Raw genomic sequence first — 27,947 nt, 5'->3', positions numbered from 1 at the left:
TCCAAATTCCATGGCATAGATGGTGCTTCACTAATCGTTATCGACGATTTCTAGTTGGAATGTTTTGTACCCTTGTTGTTCGGTGCCTTTTAACCTTGAATGCTTGCAACCCCCTTTGTTGGGTGGCCATGTGGAATGGCAAAGGTTCGGCTATAGATGGGGTGAATGGGCTTGCAGAGAGATTGACTTAGAAAGTAAAGATAACTTCCTGTTTTCTCCAAAGTTACTTTCACAAGAAGTAATGTTTTTCTGGCTTATGTGATTAGAGTTAAGTGATGGTAGTTATATCAATTAATTAGCACAACTACCCAATGTACAAGTAAAAAGTATTCCATTACATTCTCTAAATGATTCTTCATTAATAAACACAGGCTCCTTACATCTAGTTCTCTCTTATAGTCATGAGTATCCAATAACCAATCATGGGTATCAGTGTAGGGCCAAGGAACCTTGAAGGCACTGTTATGGTATGGGAATATTACAGGGGTGTTAGAAGCAATGTATTTTGATGATTGTGAGGTTATATTCAAGTTAATGTGAATTAATGTCTAGGTTATACCTCTAGTTGTTTTGAAGCACAATTTTTAAGATTTTGAAGTTGGGGAGATAGGAGGTGTCCTGATGACGTGAAGTAGAGTGCCTTGATGTAGATCATCTTGACGATGTAGAGAGAAAAATAGCTAATGGCCATACTTAAGGGTGGGCCAATTGCATGAAGCAAACCTATGGAGATGTTGCAGACTCCAAACCCTTATATGCAATGAGATGAAGAATAATGTCAAACTGAGCAGGAGAGAAGAGCAACCATACCCACACATAGAACATGTGACAATTATGCAGTGAATGGAAGAACTTGACAAAGAACAACATGCAAGCAACAAAGTCCTAATAGACACACAACCATACTCACATAGACAAAAAAGTGACAGACACACACCATCCTGACAACATGCAAACATGCAATATTGAATTTTCTTGTGGTATTCACAATGTTTCCAGACAAGGGTAAGCCATAACGTAAATTTTGAGGGCATATGATGGATTTATTGACAAATGATGACTTATTCTGGTTACAGATATATGTGACAACTACAAATTGCAAACATTTTAGGTGGGAGATTATTATTTAGATTTTATTTTTGGAGCAATGAATCTAGAGTTGTAGATCTACTAGGGCAAGAGTACAAATAGAGTGTGAACCTTCATGTGCAATAAAAGGTAGTTGCAACAATATAATTGATATGCCTTAGTTATTGGGGCATGTTAAGTGTGCACAATATATTGATATAACTTGTGAAGAAGCACAATGCTCCTACAAGCAACAATCAAACAATTAGTCAATGCACAATGATTATGCGTGCATTTTAAAAATTGGCTTTTTGTGAAGTTATAACTCTAAATTTTCAAAAGCAACGATTTGGATTAGAGAGTAGAAACAAATATGTGTAATGAGAAGCAAATAAATTTAATATAGATTGTCAAACAAATATTCTCAAAACATAGACATGAAGACTTGCAAAACGACGATGTGGCAACAAAAATTTAGATGGCTTTTGTCTGTTTGTAGACACAAGGTAGAGTAGGGATTTTGCCCATGGCTTGGTTATCATGCACTTTATATAAACCTTTGATTGTTTTTTAGTACAGAGTGAATGCTTTCCCAACAAGAATTTTTATTAAACTTCAGTTGTTAAATCAAGCTATGGTTGTCGTGAAAATATGAAAGGTTCTAACTTCTTGCAAGAGTTTGGTGTTGAGTATTGAATTGGCTAAGAGTTTCAATAAATGGCGAAAGTATGATGAGATAGAGAGCTTATCCCCACAAGATAGTTAAAAGTTTGTCCTAGTGAATCAAAGGTTGAGAGTATATTTGATGGGGAAGATGAGCATGATGGTACAAAATTGAAAATGATGGTTTCTTATTTTGAGCAATGGTTTTTCCAAAATGGGGGGGCCATAGGAAGGCTTCTTTAGCATGGATAGACGCCTAGGGGACTTAGAGAATTAAATTAATTTGGGAATTCTAACTGGATGACTATGAGGACAACATGATGGGGCACCTACGAGGGTTCCATATTTGTCACAAAGAGGGGTAACTAGGAATTAAGAATTTGAAAGTCATTATGTTTTTGTAAACATGTGGAATAATTGTGTTCCCAATTTTTTTCTTCAACATTTGTATTGACGAGGGTTAAAATAGGAAAAATGATATTTTGTATTAAGAGGGGTTGTTGGAGTACATTTTGTTGAATGGTGTTGTCATTGATGTCAACATTTGTTATTGAATGCTCTTAATTTATTTTCTAGATTACATTAGTTTGAAGCTCCAATGGAAGGATGCTTGGAAACGTAGCCCCCCATTTGTTGAGGTTTCTGAGGATGAATATCAGTGAATTTGATCTCTAGATCATCGTCATTAGATGCTCCTCGTCAAGCTGATTCCAATGGTATATTGCATTCCACGAGAGCCTTCATGGTTTGGGAGTTATGCCTGTTTGAAGATGAAGCACCCAATTTGTGGGCAAAATCCCCGAAGGGAGATTTTGTGGCATGACATTATAGGTTGGCCTAAAGTACATTAAATTAAGAAAGTAAACTTTAATACAATCTCCATGGTCTAAGGTCAAAATCCCATATTTTGGTCAATATCCCCAAATGTTGTTGATGTGGCAACTTATTATTAACTGGCCAAATCATGAAGCCAAGAGGGCTTCTTAATATAAATAAATTAAAATATTTGTGGCTAATAAATCTTGTTGAGGGCATCAAAATTTAAATTAAAACAACATCAACAAGGGGTTTTACTCGAAAATATTTTGAATGTTAATTCAAATTAGCTCTCAAATTATGGCGTTGGAGCATCCTATAGGGTTGGAGCCTCCCTCAGTTGGAGCTGAAAATATCAATGTACATTTCATTGAAGACAAATATTAAGAAGTGTTCGGTGGTTTTTGTCCTGGAGGGGTTTCCACCTAAAAATCTGTTGTCTACTATCTTGATGTTTGTGCATTGTTGAATGGCGTTGATTATTGTTCATGTGATGAATATTTATTTTATTTGATGATAATGATAATTAATGCTAGGTGAAGCATAATATTAAAAACCGGTGACTAGACCGGTCCACCTAATAAACCGGGTTCTAAACAGGAATCGGTTAAATCGGGATTGGTTAGATCTCAATGAATCCATTTTAAAAAAAATACATGAATAATTATTTTTTAATGAAAAAACTATTTTTAAGATATAAAACCATGATTCCAAACCTAATAGAGACAAAATAAGCAAAGTTTTCTCATCTATGTACCCTGTAAAGGTGAATATATCAAAATGGCATCGAGTGCAATACATATCATCGAAAATATTCATAAGCAATGAGCCTCTCAATGACCTATAAAGTCCAAAAACAATGCTACAATCTATGGGGCCATTGACCTACTACAAGACTACAAGTCTAGTCTCTACAGGTATATATCAGTGATCGACATGATCATTCCTCATCATGATCAAACTGATCACCACTACTAGACATAGGATCATCAACAGGAGCTACATAAAGATCATCTGGATCAGAGTTGGAGGATGCCTCAACCTCATTTGCAACCTTAGTAGTAGCTCCAATAACAATTGCACTGGACCTAATGGAAGCATGAGTTGGTCGAGCTGCACGACTAGTGCCTTCCACTGGTTGTTTGCCTTTGCTTGATGCGGCTACTAATTGTGGTTCTGATGGCGCTACGAAATTTGCATTGGGATCAACCCCCCTAATGCCATGTTAATGTCAAAATCAACATCAAACTCGGGATCTTCAGTGTCCTCCACCCATTCTGATGTTGGATCAATATTGTCCAACACAATGGGATCTAGATCAGGTCTTCTGCTCATCATTTGGTTGCGCCTTAGTCGAAGGCTGTATTGCACGAGGACAAGATCATTTAACCATTTTTGTTCCAAACGGTTTCTCTTCTTCTCGTATATGCACTCAAAAACAGGCCAATTGCGCTCACAACTTGAAGCACTGCAAGTTTGGCTGAGACTCTAACTACAAACTTTTCCAATTGAGGACATTGGCGGCCAAATGACTCCCACCAATGTGCTGCAAAGAAAAAGACATTAATTAGTAACTTAGTTCATTTCGTTACTTATTTACAAGTATTTATAGACAATTTGAATTGTAAACTTGTAAACAATTGAACTTTAAAAGAAAAAGAAATTGGAATTGCTTACTTGGTTGATCCACATATCTTTCCATCTTTGCTAAGTTTTTGCCAAACTTACCTGACTGGGTTTGACTTTGGCTAAACACACCAATCACTGATGTCAATTTGTTAATGAATGCTTCCTAATGATTGTCGGATTACATCAAGTTTGCAACTCCACTGATGGATGGTTGAAAACCCAAGTCCTAGGGTTTGGGTTTCTTGGACTAAGGATGTAACTCGATTTTGTCGAGGGTTTTTGAAGTGGAAAATCTTTGAGTTTGGCTTGGAGATCCACGTCATTGGATTCTCCTTGGAAAGATGTTTCTAGTGGTATGTGGAACACCTTGAGGGGCCTCCCTGTTTGATAAATTTCACATTTGAAGTTGAAGACCCAACTTTGTTGGCTAAAACCCCAAAGGGTTGTGACATGACATCTTATCATTAATTCACCTACGATTGTCAATATATAACAATAATTTTCGCCGTAATCTCATTGTGTATAAGTTGAATAACTTCAAGAACCAAAGACAATAAACCAATCATTGATTTCACAACTAGGTAGGACCATATGCACTAAGCCAATCATTGACTTCAAATTTTAGTAAAGCTTAAGGCAGAGCATGTTATAAAAAAATAAAATAAATTATTAAATATTTCAAAATAATTAAAGATCCTAAAGTTTCCTCCAACATTCATTAAGCAAGGACTCTCCAAAATACCATAATACATTGATCTAAGGATTTTCGAAACATAGTCAACATCTTAAAAAGAAGTCTATGTCCCTAAAGAGGTGTCTAGTCCTCCTTCAACTCCTATCTTGTGAAGTCCCTACAAAACACTATAAAAGAAAAATCTCACTCCTTCAAATGACATGAATGTCACACAAAAACAAACTTAGATATCTCTTTGAAATTTTCGGCATGTTGAGGACGTCTAAGGAAGTCCGAGGTTTGGACCTCTCTGTGGCTAGGGAATCTTTTTTTTCTTTGCTTTCATTAGGGCATATCATCACTCTTGCACTCAACTCTTTGATGTAAGTCTTTTATTATGGTTTTGTCCTCACTTGAGTGATGATTGGGTATCGTTTGGCTTGTACAACACCTCAGCCATCCCATTAAACCTTTGTTGTATACCTTCGAGCACGTAGTCAAAGCATTTATTAGAGCACTAAGTTCCAAGGGTAGTACTAGGGCATCAAGTTTTGGGCTTGAACATCTTAATGTTGGTCTACTTGTATGTGAATTCTTTGCAAATCTAGTCAGAATCAAAACACCAGTCCAATATTTTATTTTGGAATATTTTCGACACTCTATTTTGATGAGTCGCTCAAATCTTTCTTGAGATACCATATTCCAGGGTTGACGTCCTTATTGTATGAACACAAGGATCTTGTATATTAATTTGTTTGCAAACATCTATCTCTTAAACACACTTTTGCAAGCAACTCTGAAGATCAATCTTTGCCATTTGAAAGCCCTACGCAACCCATACATTTGGTAAAACACTAATCTGGGTTAAGCTCTATATGTGATCGTCAACTCAAGAATAAAAGTCTGTGGCATGGATTAGAGCAAAATACTGAAGCAATAAATAAGGGATGAAAATTGAATGCCTTTTTTGATAAAAATCCTCGGAAATTTATTCAAGGAACTCGTTCAAAGAATGGTTTAAAGTCTATCTGACAAAATTGATATATATATATATATATATATAAACATGTGGCCCTAACAAAGGAAAATTGTGATTGACATCACACTGATCTATGTTAATGTCACCAAAACCTATTCATCTTCACTGTTGCATACACATACTTGAATCTTTTTGAAGCATCGATGAGGTCTTTCAAGACGTGAAGTTCATTTATTTCTTTTACGAAGGATGCCTTGATCGACAATCTCTTCACATCTAGTAAGGGTTTAAACTGAAGCTTAGACTTTGAATATTTCATCAAAAGTATCATCACCATCTGACATTGGTGTTTTGAAGTTTGAAGATTGCGTCTGACAAAATCAGAGGGTTGAAATTGACTAATATTAACGAATATGGTTGATAAACATTGATCGTGTTCTAAAGTATTTTATTGAGAGTTTGTTGAGTTGAATTAGAAGTACCAAATCATCATTCACTTGACTTGCTGAAGTTGAAGACATTTTTGCATGAGAGGCACATATTGTTGCGACATACACCTTCAAGACATCATCTGGTCCATAAAGCTTATTGACTTAGAGATATTCTATAATACATAATTACATAATTGTCACGACAAAATTCTATGGGCTTATTACATAATTGTCTCTACAAAATACTATAATGTCATAGCAATCATCTATACGACAACAAGCTTGATATGTCACCTTGAACAATAGTGGGTAGAACCTAGTGACACCTCTCTTGAGAGCCTATTCAGATTTGCACTATCTATATCTAGTGATAAAATGTTAACAAATGATGTGACTATATGTGATGGGACAAAAAGTAACACATTGACATTGATAATATCTTGACCTTGACTTGACACATTAGTGAGACAATTACATGACTTTGACATGACCTATTGACTTGACTCATATATTGGAACAATGAGTTTACACTTAGAGTTGACAATTGTTTTGACTTTGACTTAACACATTGAGTTGACAATTAGTCTCAACCTTGCCTTAGTAAATTGGTAAAGCATGTTATGTAACAATATTACAGTTGTTTTATGACAACCTCATTGGACAATTATATATTTGACTGATGATGGCTCCAAGGCATTGACTATCTGAGCAACAATGTTTACACATATGTTGATAGCCCTCCTTGGGCCTAGCTTGAGATACTTGGGTTTGTGCCATTATTTGATAGTAGTTCCAGATGTTTGCAGCATTATGAGCTTGGTATAGTGTGACAACATGATGTATGAGCATATGATGCTTATTCTTACATAAGAAGTGCATTATAATAACCATTGTAGGTTGATTGGTCGGGTACAACTTGGGTAGTGATCAATTGAACAATATTGTGCAGTAATCTATGGTTCAACAATGCAGTGGTCAGATTAAGTAGGGTTGCGTAGTTTAAGCAAGATTGTGCATTGATCAACAGTGCAAGTCCAGGACTTGACATGATATACATATTGAGCAGTGCAACGTTATCTTCATTACAAGTTTCTTATATTGATTCAGAGCACAGGAGGATCTAGTTTGAAAATTGTGAAACGTGGTCCGCCTGATGATAAGGGTGGCAAGGTGGTGCAAGGCAGGTGATTGGAGTCACCTTCAGGTTCTAGCCTGAGAACACTTTAGGGCAACAGGGTGGTGCTAGGGCATGTGGTAGGCGTTGTGGTGTCCTTTCAGTTGGGGTTGATAAATTATAGGGTGACGAAGCATCCTTCTGATAGAAACTTGTAAATAGGGTGTTGGGGCACTCGTTAGCGCGTTGGGACATCCTACTGATTGTAGTAGGTTATTAGTGTGTAGTAGCGTCCTACAGGTTGTAGCCTGTAAATTAAGGGGTTGGAGGCTCCTTCAATTGTGGCTGAAAATTTGATGTAATTATTTTTCTTTTAAAGAGGAGGATAAGAAAATTACTAAAGAAGTGTTTGATGGTTTTTGACTCGGAGGGGGTTTTCCACTAAAAAATCTCTGTGTCTTTTGTTTTTTTTTTTGCATTGTTGTATGGTGTTGTCTACTGTTGATTATTGTTTATGATTATTTGAAGAACAACAATAATAATAATTGAAGATTAACTAATAGTTTGGAAATGATTAATAAAGTGCTAATTACTAAGAAATATTGATTTACCTCCCTCTTAATGTTTCCAACATTTACCCACTCCACTTGGCCTATGTTCCTCAAGCATGAGGTCTATGCAATGTGCAACTCATGGAGTCCAAAATATGGTCTTATATTTGGACTCCAACATCTTTCCAGCAAGAACATAGTTTGAGGCATTATCTGTGATGACTTGCACAACATTCTGCTCCCCCACTTGCTGAATAATGTCACCCACAAGTTCAAATAGAAGGTTTGCATCCTTCACCTTATCAAATGCATCAATTGATCTCAATAACATGTTTCCTTGAGGGCAAGAAACAAAAAAATTAATGATAGTGTGGTTTTTTCCATTGGTCCATCCATCTGACATGATCGAACAACCTATTTTGAACCATGACTCTCTATATTTAGTCAAATACTCATCAATGGAAGAAATCTCTTTTTTCAAAAGAGCTCTGCTCAAGTCATGCACAGTAGGGCCTTTGAAGCCCGTTCATGAAGCTATAACAGAGTCCCATATAACTTGGTAATAAGGTGAGTGGGCAACATTAAATGGGATATTTCCATCATGCCACCATCTAGCCATGTATTGAAATGAAGATTCTTTGCATTGCTCTTCCCTATGGTCATCCAGAGTGGGTTGACATTGAGTTAGACTTGGTTGAGAGGAAGTGGGATTAGCAGAGGCAACAATGGCATAGGATGAGAAATAACTCTGGATGCTCATCCTCTTTGTTCCTTTAGATTGTTGGCCTTGGTGATAAGACCTAAGAGCAGGAGGAACATTGTGAAAGGGGTCATTGGTGGAAGGGATAGAAGAGGAGTCTTGAATCTCAAAGTCATCATACCCACTCTCTTTCATGGCTTGTAAAATTTCCTTTCTGCCTGCAATTTCTGATGAAGAATCTAGGGCAATGAGGTGTAGAGTGATTCTTCTTGACAAGATAACAATTTGTGAAGTATTTTTACAATTTGTCTTTGTTAGCTTAATCTTCTTCTTTGCCTATTAATGCATATGTGTGCTCTTCATCAAATTGCTATCAAAACATAAAGCAAGAACACAAGATGTTGGCTCTCTGCCAGGGCCAAAACCTCTCTTCTCTTGAGAGGAAAACCCTTTGATAAGTTTTCTCTTATTGAAGCTTCTTTCTTGATCAATGCCAAACCCTCGACCCTTGACTAGATGATCCTCCAAACACAAGTCAAGTCCTTCCTCTTCTCTGTATTATGTCTTCCTGGGACTTGTCCACCTTCTTCCGACACTTCGTTTTTCCTTCCGCTAATAGTAGTCTTTCTAGAAGAGATACTTATCTTTAGTGATCTCCTTTAACTAAGAATACTCCTTCCTTCTGCGAATAGTAGTCTTTCTAGAAGAGATGCTTATCTTTAGTGATCTCCTTTAACTAAGAATACTCCTTCCTTCTCTTGATCAATCGAGCCCCTTCTTGATGTATAATGGTAGGCTTAGTGTGACAACACTGCAGCCGTAATACTCGCACGTGTGAGAGTTCCTGTTGATGTTCTATGGTTTCTTTTTCCTTCGCTTGAGGTCCTTCCTTCTTTGCTTGTGTAGGAGGCCTAGTAGGCCTAGTTTGAAGCCCAAACAATGATAGATGAGCAACTTTAATGTTGCTGCTGTAGTGATCGCAGTTAACCCTTCTATTCCTCGCACGTGTGGCTGCAATTCACCCTAAAACAGTCCTTTATACTTCGGTTATATTTCCTCCTTCTTCGTTGCTCTAGAGGCTCCCTTAAACTCGACTTTTCCACCTTTTATTTGATTGCACTTGCTCGTTGATTTCAGAGATGATCTTCGCTATCTTTAGAGGAGTGGACAACCTCTATATATAGAGGACTGTCCCTCTTTTAGGCCGACTTGACTTTCTTTGCTGCGATAGGTGCTTTTAATGGTGCCATTGCTTCTTTTGATGGTGTCTTTGCTTGGAGGAGACTTGACTTTTCTTGGAGGTGTCTTCTTTGACTTTTATACACAAATATACATAATGTAACATACCCTTAAGGCCTTCAACATTGTTCTTTTGACTCTTTGACTCACCTATAGCACTTTGACATGTGCTAGACCTATTTCAATGAGCAAGAAACTCATTGTTGATTTGTGGTAGCATCGGATATGCTCTAGCCATGAAAATTGGTGGAGAGGCTAAAGCACATGAGATCTCCAAGACCCAGAAATGGTTTGGAGAGGTTGTATCCGATTTGGGAGATATTAAAATAATTAATATTTTTAATGGAGTTCCTAAGTCTAAACTTAGGAAATACAAAATATTAATGGGTATTAATATAAAACTGGGTTAGAAGGTTCCAAAAGTCATGGATCAAGCCAAATCTAATCTTAGCCATTAATTAGGGATTTAATCTCTGCCGTTGATGGACCAACAAGAAAAGTTTAAGAGGAGGCTTGAGGGTCAGTTGGAGAACACACCAGAGTGATTAATCATTCATTTTGCTAGAGTGGGGTTGCTAAGCAAAGTTGAATTAGTGATTAGCAGTGAGGGGCAGTGAGTACGAGCCAGACAGGTGGGGACAATACCGGGAGACCAACACAGAAGCAGAGAGAGTGAGAGCCGCAGTCAGTCCAGGCTACGCAGAGCCTAGTAGAGGCAGTGCAAAGCCTATAGAGACTACGTCATCCACGTAGAGGGCAAAGGGAGTGATGTAGAGGCTCTTAGAGGCTGCGCAATGCCTCAGAGGGTTGACGCGGGGGGTCTTGGGACGCTGATCAGTAGGAGGCTGACGTAGAGGCCATAAGGGCCAGCGCTGAGCTTCAATTGTGTCGGAGAGGGTTTCGTGGGACAAGTTTTTTGAATACTTGTTTCCGGATATAGAGGTATTGCTGCCGTGTATTTTTCTCTGTCGGGTGAGTTGGATTATGCACCTTGTTGTACTCAGATAGATTGCATAACAATATAACCCTCAGAATAGCTGCATTGATTTTCCCGCATCGGGTTTTTTCGAGGACATTTGTCCAAAAACAACGGTGTCACTTGTGTGCTTTTTTTCTTTCAGTTGATGATCTGTATATGTTATGATTGTATTGTGTTTATTTCGGTATTTAAATGTATTAAATAATTTGTTCGAATTTAAACAAGTAGAAGAAATAAACTAGCAGAATATAGATTAATTTTCTAACAATTAGACTTAGAAAATTCAACACGGTATCAGAGCTTGGTTGCAGATCAGAGGAAAACTGAAGGCATCAACTTAGCATAACGTTTGCAACATATTCAACTGTCCTTAGTGGGTGTTGCCTTTGCTAACCGTTAACTTAGCTAAAACTTTGGAGTCTAGTAAGGAAGGCATGGAGTAGCTTCATAATCTAATAAGGAGATATTTGTAAGTTCTCATCATAATGAACCTGCGACACTGTTCGACCCAATGAATTTCCATATACAAAGTATAATGTATTTTACTGTATTATGCCTTTATGCTAAGTCACCAGGTTTGGGGAATATTATCCTCCAAGATTGAAATTCACCGAACCTAATCCATAATTCCAAATTTGAATATATTCGGTTGAGTTCGCCGCGAACCTCAATCCGTACTTGAAGCCATACTTGAACATGGAAAAATCTATGAAACTCTTGTTGAAGAATTCGGAGATTGTGGGCCAAACGGATCGATTTGAGCCATGCATAGGCGGTAAGGAAGTTGCCCTTTATTTTCATAATAATTATTTGCGGTTTCGATTTACGAGCAGTATTTCGCTCCTCAGCCGAAGCTAGCCGGCATGGATGTGCAGAGATTAGATGGCACGAAATGATGTCTATTATGTGCAGTTGCAGCCAATGGTTGGGACGAGAGACGTGGGAGTTCTTCGTGGATGCGTTAAAGACTTTCATTCTACTTCAGAAAATACTCCTTTTTTTTCTTTATTATAATTATACGTATTCATAACAACAGAAACAACAAATAAATCAACTAAAACACAAACATTTTATGCATCTTTGTCATGTTATATCTTCCTGTAACATTCGGACTCCAAGCATGCTCTTTTGTACTTTTGTTTTTGACGGATGCCGATAACGATAATGGTTCAGGACATAAGTAAATATATTAATGAACTCGCATTCATCCTAACGATGATGAATATATTAATTAACTCACATTAAAATATATTAGTTTAAAATTGTCTTATATATATATATTTTTTTTTTATTTTTTTATTTTTTTTGATTTTTTGATTTTTGATTTTTGCATATTTAAATAAAAATCATTTATTATTATTATTATATAACTATAATACTGAATATTCATCATAGTTTTATAATAACTTACTTTTGTTTTAAATTTAAAGTACTTAAAATTCTACAAAATTGTTATAAAAATCGGACAGTAATATTTATATATTGTGTTTATGGAGAATGTTGAATTTTATTTTATATAGTTAATTTTCAATCTTTGTAATATGTTTAACTTAACGCTGAATTTTATCCCCAAAATTTTTACTATCGATTTTTATCGAACTTCAAAGTCACCGAATACAAGTTACAACATGAATCAGGTGACTTAGCCTTTATGGTTACTGTAATTTTGCTCCTAACATGTTTCTCCATAATACATGGATTGGAAATCTTCTTAGTAGTATTAAATAGCAATTAGAGTAGTTATAATAGTTATAGCAATTATAGCAGTTATAGTAGCCTTAAATATCAAAATTTTCCAAGTAGCATTAAATAGTGATTTTATGCACCTGTTTGGTATTTCTGAGTCTATACTCTGAAGCAATAGATTTACTATGCTGGCTGCACATGCCTTTCTATGGTAGTAAATAGCACTTCCGGCTTTTTGCAGGTGAAGAGACACCCATATTTCAAGGACATTAATTGGGACACGCTACAAAGGCAGAAGGTGACTGTCTATATAATATGGGGGTATCTTTTGTTCTTTTAGAATTACTGTTCACACATCTTCAAGCTTTATGTAAATACTAAACTAGTCATTTTTCTCACAGGCAGCTTTCGTTCCAGCCTCAGATGGAGCTTTGGATACAAGTTATTTCACTTCTCGATACATGTGGAATTCATCGGAAGGAAATGCTTATTCAGCTAACAATTTTGAAGACATTAGCGATTGTGACAGCAGCAGTGGGAGCAGTAGTTCTTTCATCAATGGCCCTGATGAAGTGGTAAGAGTCTTCATAGCTAAATTTCTCTGGTATTTTATATGATTCTTTGATGGATATGTAATTATTTGGTTTGTTAATGTAATGATTCCTGCTTTCTTTAAACAGATAGATGAAGGCTTGGCAAAGTTTGATAATACACCATCTGTGAATTACTCCTTCAGCAATTTCTCATTCAAGGTCTAAAAATGCTCCTCTTCTGATTTATGTTATTAGTATAAGGAAACATGTTTCTAAAGTATTTTAAACACTACAAAAGATTCCTAACCTCTCATTTCTTTAATCTGACATTTTATATCAGCTTTTGGCAACATCTTTTCATTGCTGTTTTCATTCTCTATCCATTTGTGCAGAACTTGTCACAACTGGCATCCATCAACTATGATTTGCTGACAATAAGTGGGAAGGATTCTCCGAAAGGTTCTGATTCTCATTCCTCAATTGCTTAAACGTTTACCATCTGGTAAACTGAAGGAGGTCATTTGCAAGTCGTCAGAACCTGTGGTTACTCGATGTACAATATGTAAATGTAAGAGATATAATGATAAGTCTATGAACTATCTAGTGAGCAGTTCTCCTGCTATGAGGCAGAATCATACATGCATGTTATTTCACCTGATAATTGTTTTTATTCTTTGGTTGCCTCGGCCTCTACAGATTTGTTCCATGAATGAGAGCATCAGTAGTAAGAAGTCACGGAGCCATAGAATTGCCCTATGATGCGAACTGCACGATCATGCATGAGGAAGTTGGCCTAGGCACAGCTATATTGGAGTTGTATATTTGTTGCGAATCAATCAAAGCATTTTTACACTATTTTATGTGCCATGTAATGGTTTTGTAAATTTGAGGTCATTTGAAAACTATGCCGAGTGTCTTTTTTCTTGCTTCTATGATCAGGCAAAAACTGATCAATTTGGCCACGATGTCCTGGCATGCCAAGTGGCATTCATGTGTAGACTAACTTGTTTTAGTACGTCTGTATACATTACATGCCTGTTCTACTGTTGGGAACTTTTTGTTGCTTCGAGTTGTGTGCATGAAAATATTATTCAAGCCAAAATCAAAATGACTTGTGGCTGAAGATGGCAACATTTTATCTTATGCAATGCATAAGAAGAGAGTTTGAATTAAAAGGAAAACCATTATGAATTGCTGAGGTCACTGAGTTTGAATTGAAAGGAAAACCATTATGAATTGCTGAGGCCACTGAGTTTGAATTAAAAGGAAAACCATTATGAATTGCTGAGGTCACTGAGCTTGAAGTAAACGCAAAAAAAGATGCTTGCTTGTGTTTGTTTCATTCAAGATCTATGAGGGTGTGGTTGATGTCTAAATTGATAATACTGTAGGTTAGTCGGATCTACCCTTCGGCTGATAATGGCTTTTACTGCAAGTTGTATGTGATAGTTTCTTTTCCCCGAGCCCACTATGCCTGTTATGGTATTGAACAATTTATTTTGGGTGGATTTCTTAGTCTGCTGAAAGTTGGAACCATTATTCATCATAGTGTTTTAAATTTTTAATATGACAGCACTAAGTGCAATTTGAGCAAATGTGTTGAATCATAGCAGTATTCAGCTTGAATCCTATATTGCCGAAAGACTGAAATATTGATGTTGAGATATCAACTGTCACTATTTAGAAAGGTAGCATATAGTTCAAATTGAAGTGCATAACAAAATAGATTTTTGAGCCTCTTGGCAGACTTAGAGTGCCACTGAATATTGCAGAAGTGCTACTGTAAGTCGATCGTTTCACAAGAGAGATACATGAAAAACAAGATTTCAAAATGTGAATACTTGGATAATACATGACATCAATTTCATTTGAAGATTGCTGGATAGTTGATCTAGAGCTTGAGCAGCCTTACATTATCTGCCTGCCATATTGCTGTTATTTGTAGAAACATGAAAGATGATAGCTTTATAAATTTATCTGGATATCTCTAACAGACACTAAGTGCAATTTGAGCAAATGTGTTGAATCATAGCAGTATTCAGCTTGAATCCTATGTTGTCGAAAGAGACTGAAATATTGATGTGGAGATATCAACTGTGTCACTATTTGGAAAGGTAGCATATAGTTCAAATTGAAGTGCATAACAAAATAGAATTTTGAGCCTTTTGGCAGACTTAGAGTGGCACTGAATATTGCAGAAGTGCTACTCTAAGTCGATCGTTTCACAAGAGATACATGGAAAACAAGATTTCGTAATGTGAATACTTGGATAATGCACGCCATCAATTTCATTTGAAGATTGCTGGATAGTTGATCTAGAGCTTGAGCAAGCTTACATTATTTGCCTGCCATATTGCTGTTATCTGTAGAAACATGAAAGATGATAGCTTTAGAAATTTGTCTGGATAGCTCTAATAGAAAAATTTCGTCCTCAACTTGGTAAAACATCTGAATTTCTCAGAATTCCTAGACCAAATTTAAATAAACGACCTTTAAATGTTTTGGATCATGTAGTCATTAAGCGGAGAACATTGACCTTTTGTTTTTATCTAGTAATTCTATGGGTAAAGGGATATCAGGATGTATAGTCAAACAACCGAAATATGAGATTTCCGTAAAATACAGTTTTAAAAAATCGCACACGGGTAAATACACCACTGCTAGATAATTAACATAAGGAGACTTCTGTTTTTAATGTCTTGAAATTTTATCAGTTTATTATAAGAAATGAATTTCTGATTATTGATCCTAATAGTTTATTTCCCATAACCATGCTTACTGCAGCAGGGTCGATAGTTCCTTTATCTCTGCAAGGGTTGTGCCAGTTAGAATATATCCAATGTTTTTATTAAATCTGAAGGCTTTGTGAAGTTTGATTGATAATCCCTGATCTGACATGTCTGATATGACAACTGGATAGTGGCCTCTAGGCTTCCTCAAAAGATTTAAAAATCAAGGTGGCTGTTGCGTGCCTAGCACAATATATTATGTCATCTAAACAGACAATTCTACATGGTTCGCCATTGTCTCAAAGTGATCATTCTGAACTGTTAGAAACACGTAAGTGGAGCTCATATGGACCATTGTTCGAATTTGAGAATTACTTCAGCTCATTTAGTGAAAATGGTTTGAGTTTTGAGATGGCTCTTTAAATCGTTTTAAAAGTTATATCAACACTTGAAAATAAATTCAAAAGGAAAGACCCACACTTCAAGCTAATTGTGATAGTGGTCGAAATCTCTTTTTAAAGAGCTGTGCATTTTTTGCAAGCCTTTGGAAATATTTGCAACCTGCTCCTAATCCGCCAAGTCTTGCATCTATTATTGTCTTTCATGTCCAACATTATCTTTGTTGGATGGCAGGATAATATCTCCGTGTGATGTTTAAGTCCAACTTATATTTTTGAAGTGAAAATAACGTAGCTGTTGGTGCCAAAAGTCTTCAAAAATATTGTGTTTGAAGTATCTGGAAAGTTACAGCTCAATATGTTAAATGGTCAATAGTACCTGTAATGCATGGTTCAAATGGTGTAGGACAACCATTTAACCATCTAATACCAAGCCTACAATGGAATGATTGCATGAAATGCATATACATAGACCTATTTGTTTGTGTGAACTTTATTGTGGGAGGAAATTTACCCAATTTATGTTATTGTAAGAGTGGTTAATTAAATTTTATTTATGGCTTTGACTTTTTGAGAGTATTTACGTGTCCTATGTTCCAAGAAATTTGGTGGTTGTGGCAATTTTCTTTTGTCAAACTCCATTTACGGTAGTACTTATATATAATGGGGATTTATTTTGAGTAATTTATTTTTCCAAGGACATTTATGTTAAATTGATATAGCGGTATTTATTTGAGGAAATTGTAATGTTGGTAATTGTACCAAAAAATCTTCTTGGAAAATACTGTGAAAATTAAATATTTCATTTACTATAAGTTGGATATTAACATGCATGCAACCTATTGTCAATGAAGTTTAGCATATTTCTGTGTAAGGTGGAAAAAGTCAATGAAGTTTAGTATATTTCTGTGTAAGGTGGAAAAAAGTTTTTATTAGCATGCATGCAACCTATTATCAATGAATTAAAGTACATGTGTGAGTTGATTTTTTTTTGTTACTCCTTTGAAAGATGCTACTTGTATAAAATATGATATTGACATATAATATATCTTATGATAAATTTTGTTATATAATTATTATGAATAAGTAGAGATTTATTTTACATTTGGATTTATTAAATATTGAGGGGATCAAATATCTCAAAATGCGATGTTGAGGGGATCAAATCTCTTAAGATGCAAATATTTTTTTGATTAAAAAAAGCTTAACAAAAAATTTGCAACTCTAGAGATTTGATATCTCTCAACTCTTTATAGATCCAAAGTGAAGATGGACCTATGTTCATTTTTTATAATATTATTTATATTTATATAAACTTCACATCTCTATATATGAAAATATCCTTATCTTTAATGTTATTAAAATCAACCCTAATTAATTAATATATATATATATTACACACTTATATATGTAAAGAGAGAAAAAACACTTGAAAGACAATTATAAATATTAATTTTTTATAAGCTTATTAGTTAAATTTAAATATGAAATTTCAGAATATAATGGTTACAATTATAAATGATTACATTAATTTATAGTTATTATTTACATTTTAAATATATTTCTCTCACACATTCTTATTTCTAATTATATGTTTATTACTTAAATTTTTAGATTTATGAAATTTTTATGTGTTTTTGATTTAAATTGAGTGAATATTAATTTTTGTTTTGTTTTCATTTTCATTTTAAATATAACGATCATATTCACTGTAAAAGGCCTCTCGCCACAATCAAAACCTTTGAGAGTAGGGTCTTTCTGGTGATCCATCTTCTCAACACTTTGGAAGAGGTTTAATAATTCAACTGTATTGGTGTTTATATATCCATCATTGTTTTCTCATTTATATTTATGAGTTTGTACTCTTGTGATGAATGAGCAAATCAAGTAATTAACCACTTGCTCATGACATGGGTTGAGAGCAATAGTGTGTTCAATGGGGAACTAAAATCCCTTGTATTTAAAGGTCTGAAGTGTGTTCACTGTGTTGGTTGTATGGCTGTAATGATGTTAAATTTTATGCATGAATGTGTGGTTGGACCTACGAATCAAATTGGGAATGAGACTCCTATTTACCTATGGAATGTTGATTTCCTGTAGGAGTTGTGGGCGTTGTGTGGTATGTTGTTTGCTTCCATAAAGTTGCTTTCTGATTGCTATTAACTTAAAAGGCTTGCAAATCTCTGAATGGTTGAGTCGTTAATTGCCTAAGAATACCATTGAAATTGAATGGAAAAACCCCTGTTCGTACTTATACAACCCTTAACTGTCTTAATTGTTTATAAGCAATAGAATGATAGCGTGATTATTCTTATATCTATCTAATGATTGAATGTGCCAGTTAGATTACTATCGAAAGCTCAGGAGGGATAACCTTGTTGAAAGTTCAGAAGAGATAGCACTTGTGTGGGCCATATAAACATTAAGGGCGATGACAGAGTCCCAGAGCCAGCCCAAACGTAACAGAAGCACCGGAGTCAAGGCGTAGGCTAAGTCTCTATAAACGCAACGATCCAACTTATGCAGGAGTGATCCCTTTGTTATTAGCTCTTGACATCCTTAAGACTTCCAGTCATATGCTCCTTCACTGGTGACTGAGATCTCGAAATCTTGGATCTCAGCGTTTTGGAACCCAGGTCATTTGCCCCTCCTGTTGGTTTCGTTCGAAATAAAACCTCTGAGAATTCAATTTTGAGACGGAAAAAGATTCCCATTAGCTGTCGTGCTTAGACTCTGTCACTGGGCCTTGACTCATCCAGTACCTGAGATAGAAGTATTCCTGTTACCTAATAGACACATTTTCCGTGATTTGCTGGTAAAAATCTGGGTCTCGACGATTAAGCACTGTGTCTCTCGGAGGTTCTGAGGACTTTTCTCTGAGATAGGTTTTTGTCGAGGCGAGTTTCCTTCGGGATGACGTGGCAGGAGTGGGCCCAAGCACATATTTCTTCCAAGTTAGGGTTTCTTCCAAGGTTGTTTGTTGCTGAGAAAGGTTTCCGCTGAGAAGGGATTTCCTCTGAGAAAGGTTTTCGCCGAAAGAGTTTCTTCTGGGATGATGTGGCGGGAGTGGGAACGAGAGCGTATTTTACCCGAGAAAGACTTTTCGCCGGGAGAGCGTTTTTGCGAGAGTTTTCTTCGAGATGGGTTTTTGCTGAGGTGAGTTTCCTCTGCGGTGACTTGGCAAGGCCTTGGAACCTCAGACCTCAACAGTTTAAGAACTTGGCATGGCGAAGTTTTTGTGAGGGCGTTTTCCTCCGAGATGGGATTATCTTCGAGGTGACGTTGTGGTAGTGGGCCGTTACGCTTAGTCAGAGAGGGAGTATGAGTTGGTCGATGACATATATATGTTATGACATGGAGTCATGAACGGGTCAGAAACTAATGCTTTAATGCTGAGTGGTGATGAGACTGACTAGGACAACCATGTGGGCACAACGTGGATGTCATGGGCACTAAAATTGAAGTGGCCATAATTTTCGATTCAGAGTTTAGATTGGGACAAAATTTATATCACCGTAACTGTCTCGACGTGATGAACACAACAGCGTCATTCATTTCATAGAAAATATTAAAATTTTTAGACTCCATTTTCATAATGTTATTGTAGATCTTGGGACAGCATAATAACAATTTTCTTTTAACTGATGTTTGTGGGTTGGGATTAGGAGGGGGTGTGTTACATTCAGTGTATATGGAATAAACATTGTAATGATAGATATAAGTAATCACAATAGATGAGACCATTGTGAAAAGATTTCAAAACAATGTATGATCAATAATATTTGGTAACAATCTTGGTGTTTGGATGGTGCCATTGAAGGACATTATACTTTTGATAACAACCGTGATCATAACTAGTGCAATTGATAATGGGGAAATGAATTTCAAAGAATCTGCTCTCTTGAAAGACACCAATGGAGCCAAAACAAGCAATATGGTGAGAACTGGGATTAGATCACATGCATTCCACCAACAAAATATAAACCATTCTTAAAGTATACTAGGATGATGCACACCATTTGTTGATGTTGTAAATAACACATTGCTTATGATAATCATATAGATAATAAGAATGCCCAACCTATTGATAATAACATAGATATGCAACAACATCTTCCCAAGTCTCCCAAAGGCCTCTCCCATGATGTCGCGATAGGAAACCACTAGCCCAATTATGCTAAACCTTAAGAGAGTGTCAATTGAAGCATTTGTCAACATGCCAACAGGAGCAAACTCTTGAGGTCCCATTTCAATATCTTCATAGTAACATGTAGAACCATAATCCCTTATCTGAATGTTGCAATTGATAGATTGAACATCGCACTAGAGAAATGGGCAACATAGAATCCTCCATGCACATCATCTTCACTATCCTGGCGCATCTCGCACACTAGTAGATTTCTTACACTCACAAAAAACATCTACTTCCACGATCTCTTCTCTGGTGAGGCTAAATTAGTCATTGTTTAGATAAAATAAGGCACCACAAAATTGTGGGTGCCTAGATTTTTGAGATGGGGAAGTTAGGCTTGTAGATCGGTGCCAAGGAAGAACGTTAGACAAGCAAATGATTTTTCACAAAAGGAATTTTGTCAAACAAATGACATACAACTATTAGCATGCTCTACACATTCCATAGTGCATTTGATAGGGATAGAAGGGCAAGAATGACTGTGGAAGTAGAAATGCACATATATATATTTCAAAATTGATGCAAAGATAGAGAAGCAACCACAAGAAAAAATAAACAAAATGTTTACTGAGAATGCGCTAAAAGAATTATGGCAAAGGAAAAAAAACAAATCAAAGATATCAAAAGTTGTTCATGCAATTGGCCTTGCTCTAGTACATTGTTGAAATTCATGCTTATCTCTATTTTAATTACTAATTTTCATGGGATTAATTTTTCACTTAAATAGCAACTGAATCTCCTCATTACATTGTTGCTCATTTAAATATTAAAGTGCCGAAATTAGAATTGTGGCAGGAGGCAAAGCCAATATTCCATCAATATGATTTGGTTTGTGGTCTTCCTAAAACCACCAATAATAGTGTATGGTCTTTCTTATATCACCATTCAATATAAGACTTGAAAATTTTGCTAGATGGTGGTTTAAGGACCCCAAACTGTCGCTGGTGGTTTTTGGAAGACCACAAGCCAAATGATTAGTGGAAGTTGACAAGTTCATAATGTTGATTCTCTTGTTGTATTTCATCTTGTTGGAGTTGTGAATAAATTCAAAGAGATTCCATTTGTCTTGCTAATTTTGCAAACATGTTAGAACATCAATGAGAGTTGTTTTGTCGATTGTGACCATATTATTGACAATAAAGACTATTAAAATATTCAATAACTCTAATAATTAACAAATTCTAACCATTTAAAGATTAACTTAGACCTAAAAAGTTTTCTTACAACTCCACAATTTAATAACAAGTCAAACTCCGCAAATGGAAGGTGTCACTTCTAATGAAAACACACATTTACAATGCAATTCAACAAATGAACTTACAAAAAAAAGCAAGTTACCAATATTCTTGATTTTGAATTTGGACTGATCTTTAAGATTGAATGTGTTGTCAAAGCTTTCAGTAACGAAGGTTTTGCATAAAATGATGGAGGTGGTAGTTACTTCTGCGACTTCTTGAGGGCATACATGGTGGGTTCCAGATCTGGTCTTGAAGTACAGCATCTTGGCCCTAGGGTTAAAGAGAAGCATCCAAAATTAGGCCCCTAATTTTGGGAAGGATACAAAATATGAAATTCTCCAAAACCTCATGCCACTGAAATTGAAATTGAAGAGACGTAAATTGAGTTGGCAATATGTATATAATTGATAACATTTGTCACATGACACAGCCAAAGGGTAGAAAGGAGGGAAAGAGCTAACGATGCTTGTCCATAAAATCTTCGCTGTGAATGTGGATCTCCTAAACTGTTGGATACAAGTGAGCTCTCTTTGATGACTCAACCCGCTGTAATTCATTCACCTAGCGGAGGCAAAGGGGATGCCTTCAATATTGCATCCTTGTGCTAAATTGCTAATAATGGGCAACCATGGTGAATGACCGACCATGTAGGAAGCTCATTTCACTGATTCAAAGAAAACAAAATTAGCACCAATCATTTGGTCAAAGAAATTTTCAACAAGAATAAAATCTACAACAGAGGTAGACATAAGATGTTGGTTCAAGGAATACTATTGAAACTGTTAAAAATAATTGTGTTTGGATGAAGGGTTTTGGTTCAGGAACGTAAAAATTGCCTTGGAACGTTGGAGCTATAATTCTGGTGCATATTGGAAGGATTTCTATGGCCTTGTATGTGAATTTCAGTACACGAGAAGGTTGATGGTGGAGTAATTTATTTCACGGATAACAATCTCGACTCAAGAGGTTGGCTAGATATCACTGTTAAAATTTGAAAAAGACGATCAGTCGTAGCTTGAGAGGGTGGCAGTGACATCTGTTGTTTGAAGCTCAGTGACATTCACTCCTTATTTTGGACTCTGGCGCTGTTTTACTCTCTATAGATGTTGGAGATTTTTCTGAGAAAATCCCAAAAACAAACAAAATAAACTCCATAGAGGCAATGCTCTGTTTCACCTCCACAGGATCTTTTTGTGCACAGGGAAGCTTAAAAAAATTTACTGAGGAACAGAGTATTTCACCACCATAAAAACATTTCTATTGATTAAAACAAAATGTCTGATACAAACTTCATCCTCTTTGCTGAGAGGGATTCACCAAACATACGTTCAACAAAAACTCTGTTTTCACCTGAGAATTTACTGAGCTGGGTTTACTGCTGTAAAACCCTTTTTACATTACTGCTGTAAAACAAATTTTTTACATACACAGTAAAAATTTCATTACATTCACTTATATAAAAAAAACTCACACCATGCGCTCTTTCACTTCTTGTTTTCCACTGCTGTGGATATTACAAAACAATTTCATGCTATTTCTTGGTTCTGCGATGGCAAACCAATACAATACATCCCTGTTCTATATGATTTCTCGCACTGCTGTGCGTTCAATACATACCACACATAGTTTTTCGCTGCTCCACAGTTTTTCGATGGCCAACACATAAAAAAAACATTACAGCCTTTTTGGTTTTCGCTGCCACTACATTTCTCAAAATGGTCAACCCACATTAAAAAAAACTTACATTGTGTACATATGCCCATACCTCCGATACATATAAAAACATTAAAATTTAAATCACTTACCAATCATAATAACCATGCAATAAATACTTTTACGACGGTCAACCAAAATTGAAATTCACTCCACGCAAATATTAAATGCTGGCTCGTATGCATCTTCGGACAATCGACGGTGGAGAGCGATGGAAACAATCGAACGGTGGAGGAGAATATCGGAAGCCAATTTTGGGTTGAACTTTACCTCCCGAAATATTACGTTGGCTGACGTATGGGGAGAGCCACACGTCAACTCGAAATTTTATCGGGCCCTTGTGTACGAAAACCACTCCATACCAAAGAGCGGTCCGATATGCCTCAAACGGGTTTGTGGTTTTGCTGCGGTGGTTTGAGCGATGTACGGCTGCGCAGTTGGAATTATGACTTCAACACTCCCCTTTAATTTCAACTGCTGGGCATTCGGTCATACCCAGACACTTTCTCAAAAATTCAAAGCTTTTCTGATCCAGTGGCTTTGTCAAGATGTCTGCTACCTGTTCTTGAGTCCTGCAATGTTCTAGGACAATTTCTCCATTGTTCACCAATTCTCTGATGTAGTGAAACCTTGTATCAATGTGTTTCGTTCTCTTATGAAACACTGAATTCTTTGACAATGCAATAGCTGAGCTATTGTCACAAAAGATCACTGTCGCTTTTGCCTGCTCTTGGCCTAAGCTCCTCAACATTCTTCTCATCCACACTGCTTGACATGCTGCTGCTGTAGCTGCCACATATTCAGCCTCTGCTGTAGACAATGCTACAATGGATTGCTTCTTAGAAGCCCATGAAATGGCTCCTGAACCCATATGGAAAACATAACCGGAAGTGCTTTTCCGATCATCTACACTTCCAGCCCAATCACTATCAGTGTATCCAATTAAATCTGAACTTTCTGAGACAGTATATAAAATTCCAAACATTTTGGTACCTTTGACATACCTTAAAATTCTTTTTGCTGCTTGCCAATGTGCCTCCTTTGGCTTCTCCATAAATCTGGAAATTAAACTAACAGCATACATAATGTCAGGCCTAGTTGCTGTTAAATACATAAGACTGCCAACAATACTTTTGTACAAACTAGGATCAAAATCCTTGCTGCTGTCCTCTCTGCTGAGTTTTAATCCCATTACTGTGGGAGTGATCGCTGCCTTGCATTCTTGCATGTTAAATCTGCTCAATACTTGATTTACATATCTTGCTTGTGAGATAAAAATTCCTTTTTCATTTTGATCTACTTCTATGCCTAAGAAGTATCTCAAGAAACCCATATCAGTCATTTCAAATTCCTCTTTCATGACTGATTTAAAATTCTCAATGAGCTGATCATCATTACCTGTGAAAATAACATCATCAACATATAAGACAACAATTAAAATTTTACCATCTTTTTCTTTGATGTAGACGGTGGGTTCTCCTTCACACTTGTCGAATTCATTATCCAATAGATATGAATCTATCCTGCTGTACCATGCCCTTGGCGCTTGCTTCAGCCCATAAAGAGCTTTCTTCAATTTGCACACTTTGTGCTCTTTACCTTTCTTCTCATAGCCTAGACGCTGTTCAATGTACACCTCTTCTTTTAACACTCCATTTAGGAATGCTGACTTCACGTCCATTTGGTAGACTTTCCATTTGTTTTGTGCTGCTATGGACAACACTGCTCTCACGGTTTCCATTCTTGCAACCGGTGCGAAAGTCTCCTCATAATCTCTTCCATACTGCTGCTTGTACCCTTTGACAACCAGCCTTGCCTTGTGCCTTTCTATCTTGCCTTCAGCATTGCTTTTGGTCTTGTAAACCCATTTCACTCCAATCACTTCTTTACCTTTTGGTAGCTCAACCAAATCCCATGTTTTGTTTCTCTCTATGGCATTCATCTCCTCATCCATAGCTTCTATCCATTTCTTATCTTTGATTGCATCTTCGAAATGAATAGGATCATCAACATGACAATACAAGGCAAATAAGGAATTCATTCCTTCATCATAAATATCACTTAAATTCCTAAACTTCTTACCTCTTTCATTTGGTGTGCAAGTGCTTGATGATGCACTTGAATTTCCTCCTTGTGGTGTGCTTGGAGAAGCACTCTCATTTATCCTCAATGATGTCCCTTGCTGTCCTTGTGTTGGCGCTGCTGTTTGGGGATGTATTTCAGCCACCTCCTCATCATCTTCATCATGAGACAAACAATTTTTAACATTCACTGTTTTCTCTATGCTTCCATCCCAAGCTTCCTCCTCAATGAATTGAACATCTCTGCTGACAAAAAATTTCTTGGAGGATGGGATATACAACCTGTAAGCTTTAGATTCCTCACTGTATCCAATGAAGAGACATTTCTCCCCTTTGCTGTCCAACTTCCTCCTCAGCTGATCTGGTATGTGTGCATAGGCCACACATCCAAAAACTCTCATGTGGGTGACTCCTTGCTTTCTCCCACTCCATGCTTCTTCCGGCACTTTGTTCAACACTGCTTTTGTAGGACACCTGTTCAAAATATACACTGCACAATTTACAGCTTCAGCCCAATAATCATTTGGCAAATGCTTTGCCTTCAACATGCTCCTCGCCATATCCATGATGGTCCTGTTCTTCCTTTCAGCAACTCCATTTTGTTGTGGGGTGTACCTTGCTGTAAACTGTTTATGAATTCCATTTTCTCTACAAAATCTTAGGAATTCCTTGGAGATATACTCACCTCCTCTATCAGTTCTCAAAACTTTAATGTGCAGCCCGCTTTGGTTTTCCACAAATGCCTTGAAATTTTGGAATTTCTCAAACACTTCACTTTTGTTTTTAAGGAAATATATCCGAGTCTTTCTTGTAAAGTCATCAATGAATGTTAGGAAATATTGGCTGCCTGCTAATGATGGAGCTTGCATCGGTCCACATAAATCTGAGTGGATGATTTCTAAGGGTGCCTTTGCCCTTATGCTCTTCCCTGATGGAAAACTTTCTCTGTGTTGTTTTCCCAAAATGCAACCTTCACATAGGCTGTCCGGTTTCTCTATCAATGGTAATCCTCTTACCATTCCTTTTCTGATTAACAAGTTTAGACCTCTAAAATTGAGATGTCCAAATCTCAAGTGCCACAACCAATTTTCATCCTTTGGCACGCTTTGGAAAGCCTCTTGGGTAACTGCTGCAATTTCATTTTTGTTTTTCAAATCTGCCTGATCCTGAGAGGGAACATCCTGTTCCTTGTCATCTTCACTTTAGCAATGCATCTTTTGTTGGGTGCTATATCCATGATGGTGCACACATCATTTTTAAAGAAAACATTGTACCCCTTATGGACAAGCTGTCCAATACTCAAGAGGTTACATCTCATTCCAGGGACATAGTAGACATCTGCTATGGTTTTCCTTTCTCCTTGCTTTGTAAATATTTTTACCTCCCCTTTTCCCATAACAGAGATTTTGCTATCAGTTCCTAGTGTGACTTCTGATTTCATATTTTTATCTAGGGCAGAAAAGAAGGCTATGTTTCCTGTCATATGGTTGCTGCAACCTGAGTCTAAAAACCATATGTCTTCACTGTTTGTTTCAGCCATGTTACAAGCTAACAACACATTATTTTGGCTGATGTTTTCTCTAGTGACATTTGCATTTTGTCTATTACTCATATCATGCTGCTTCTTCCTACATTCACTGGCATAATGCCCATATTTTTTACAATAATAGCATTGGACATTGGATTTTTCATACCTTTGTCCTTGAGCATGATGTTGTCCTCCTTGTTGGCTGTTGCCTTGGCCTTGGTTCTGATTTGGATTGCTGCCTCTTCCTTGTGCATTTGCTGGGCTGTTCCTTCCACCTCTGTTCTGGCTTCTGCCTCTTCCTCTCTTGTTTCCTTTGCCTTGACCTCTTCCTCTTCCAAAGGACATCTGGGTCTTGAAGGCTTGCTCCAGAGATGAGTTTTCATTCCTACTCAACCTCTGCTCATGTGTTATCAGTGATGCATGCAGCTCATCAACTGAAAATTTTGAGAGATCCTTTGTCTCTTCAATGGTGGTGACAATTGCATCAAACTTTGAGGGTAAGACCCTCAATATTTTCTCCACAATCCTCCTATCTTCAAGGGTTTCTCCATGAGTCCTTATATGTGTGACCAAACCAATTACATGTGTGAAAAATGAGTCAATGTTGTCTGACTCCTTCATGCACAGATTCTCAAAATCTTTCCTCAGCAATTGTAGTTTTGCTGTCTTCACTCTCTCCATGCCTTGATAGGCCGTCTTGAGGGTTTGCCATGCTTCATTTGATGTCTTAGCTGCTGCTAACCTTGGAAACACACTTCCATGCACTGCTTGATACAAGAAGAAAATGGCTTTTGAATCCTTCTTCTTGCAGCTCTTCAGCAGATCCTTCTCTCCTTGAGTTAATGCATTAAACTCATTTTCATCTGCTGGTTGTTCAAAACCTTCCTCAACTATTTCCCATAAGTCTTGGGAAGCAAACAAGGCTTTCATTGTTATTGCCCAATAGTCATAGTTTTTACCATCAAATAATGGGAGCTGCATACCCATGCTATTACTGGTGCTTGTGC

At 36.7% G+C, this 27,947-nt stretch overlaps 1 protein-coding gene across 6 annotated transcripts in view; it reads left to right on the top strand.

Annotated features, from left to right (window-relative positions):
- LOC149267342 (putative serine/threonine protein kinase IREH1) overlaps positions 1-14,264 on the top strand; it is a 183,057-nt gene extending 168,793 nt beyond the window's left edge. For 5 of the 6 annotated variants that reach the window (XR_016260744.1, XR_016260737.1, XR_016260728.1 and 2 more), the window contains 5 exons: positions 12,770-12,826; positions 12,930-13,103; positions 13,209-13,280; positions 13,454-13,629; positions 13,758-14,264. Coding sequence is in view for 1 of the 6 variants with exons in the window: in XM_089432281.1 (XP_089288407.1) it covers positions 12,770-12,826; positions 12,930-13,103; positions 13,209-13,280; positions 13,454-13,520; positions 13,758-13,774 (387 nt within the window). In the remaining 5 variants the exon portion in view is untranslated. The remainder of the gene's footprint in view (positions 1-12,769; positions 12,827-12,929; positions 13,104-13,208; positions 13,281-13,453; positions 13,630-13,757) is intronic. The other variant, XM_089432281.1, reaches the window with a different exon arrangement.
- The last annotated feature ends 13,683 nt before the right edge of the window (positions 14,265-27,947 follow it).

The sequence above is a fragment of the Pinus tabuliformis genome, chromosome 6 (assembly GCF_031772625.1).
Source record: "Pinus tabuliformis cultivar Carrire ecotype Pingquan chromosome 6, CPIR1, whole genome shotgun sequence".
NCBI classification, from domain to species: Eukaryota; Viridiplantae; Streptophyta; class Pinopsida; order Pinales; family Pinaceae; genus Pinus; species Pinus tabuliformis.
Note: the sequence above shows the minus strand (reverse complement) of the source record. Positions and strands in the feature narration are given on the sequence as shown.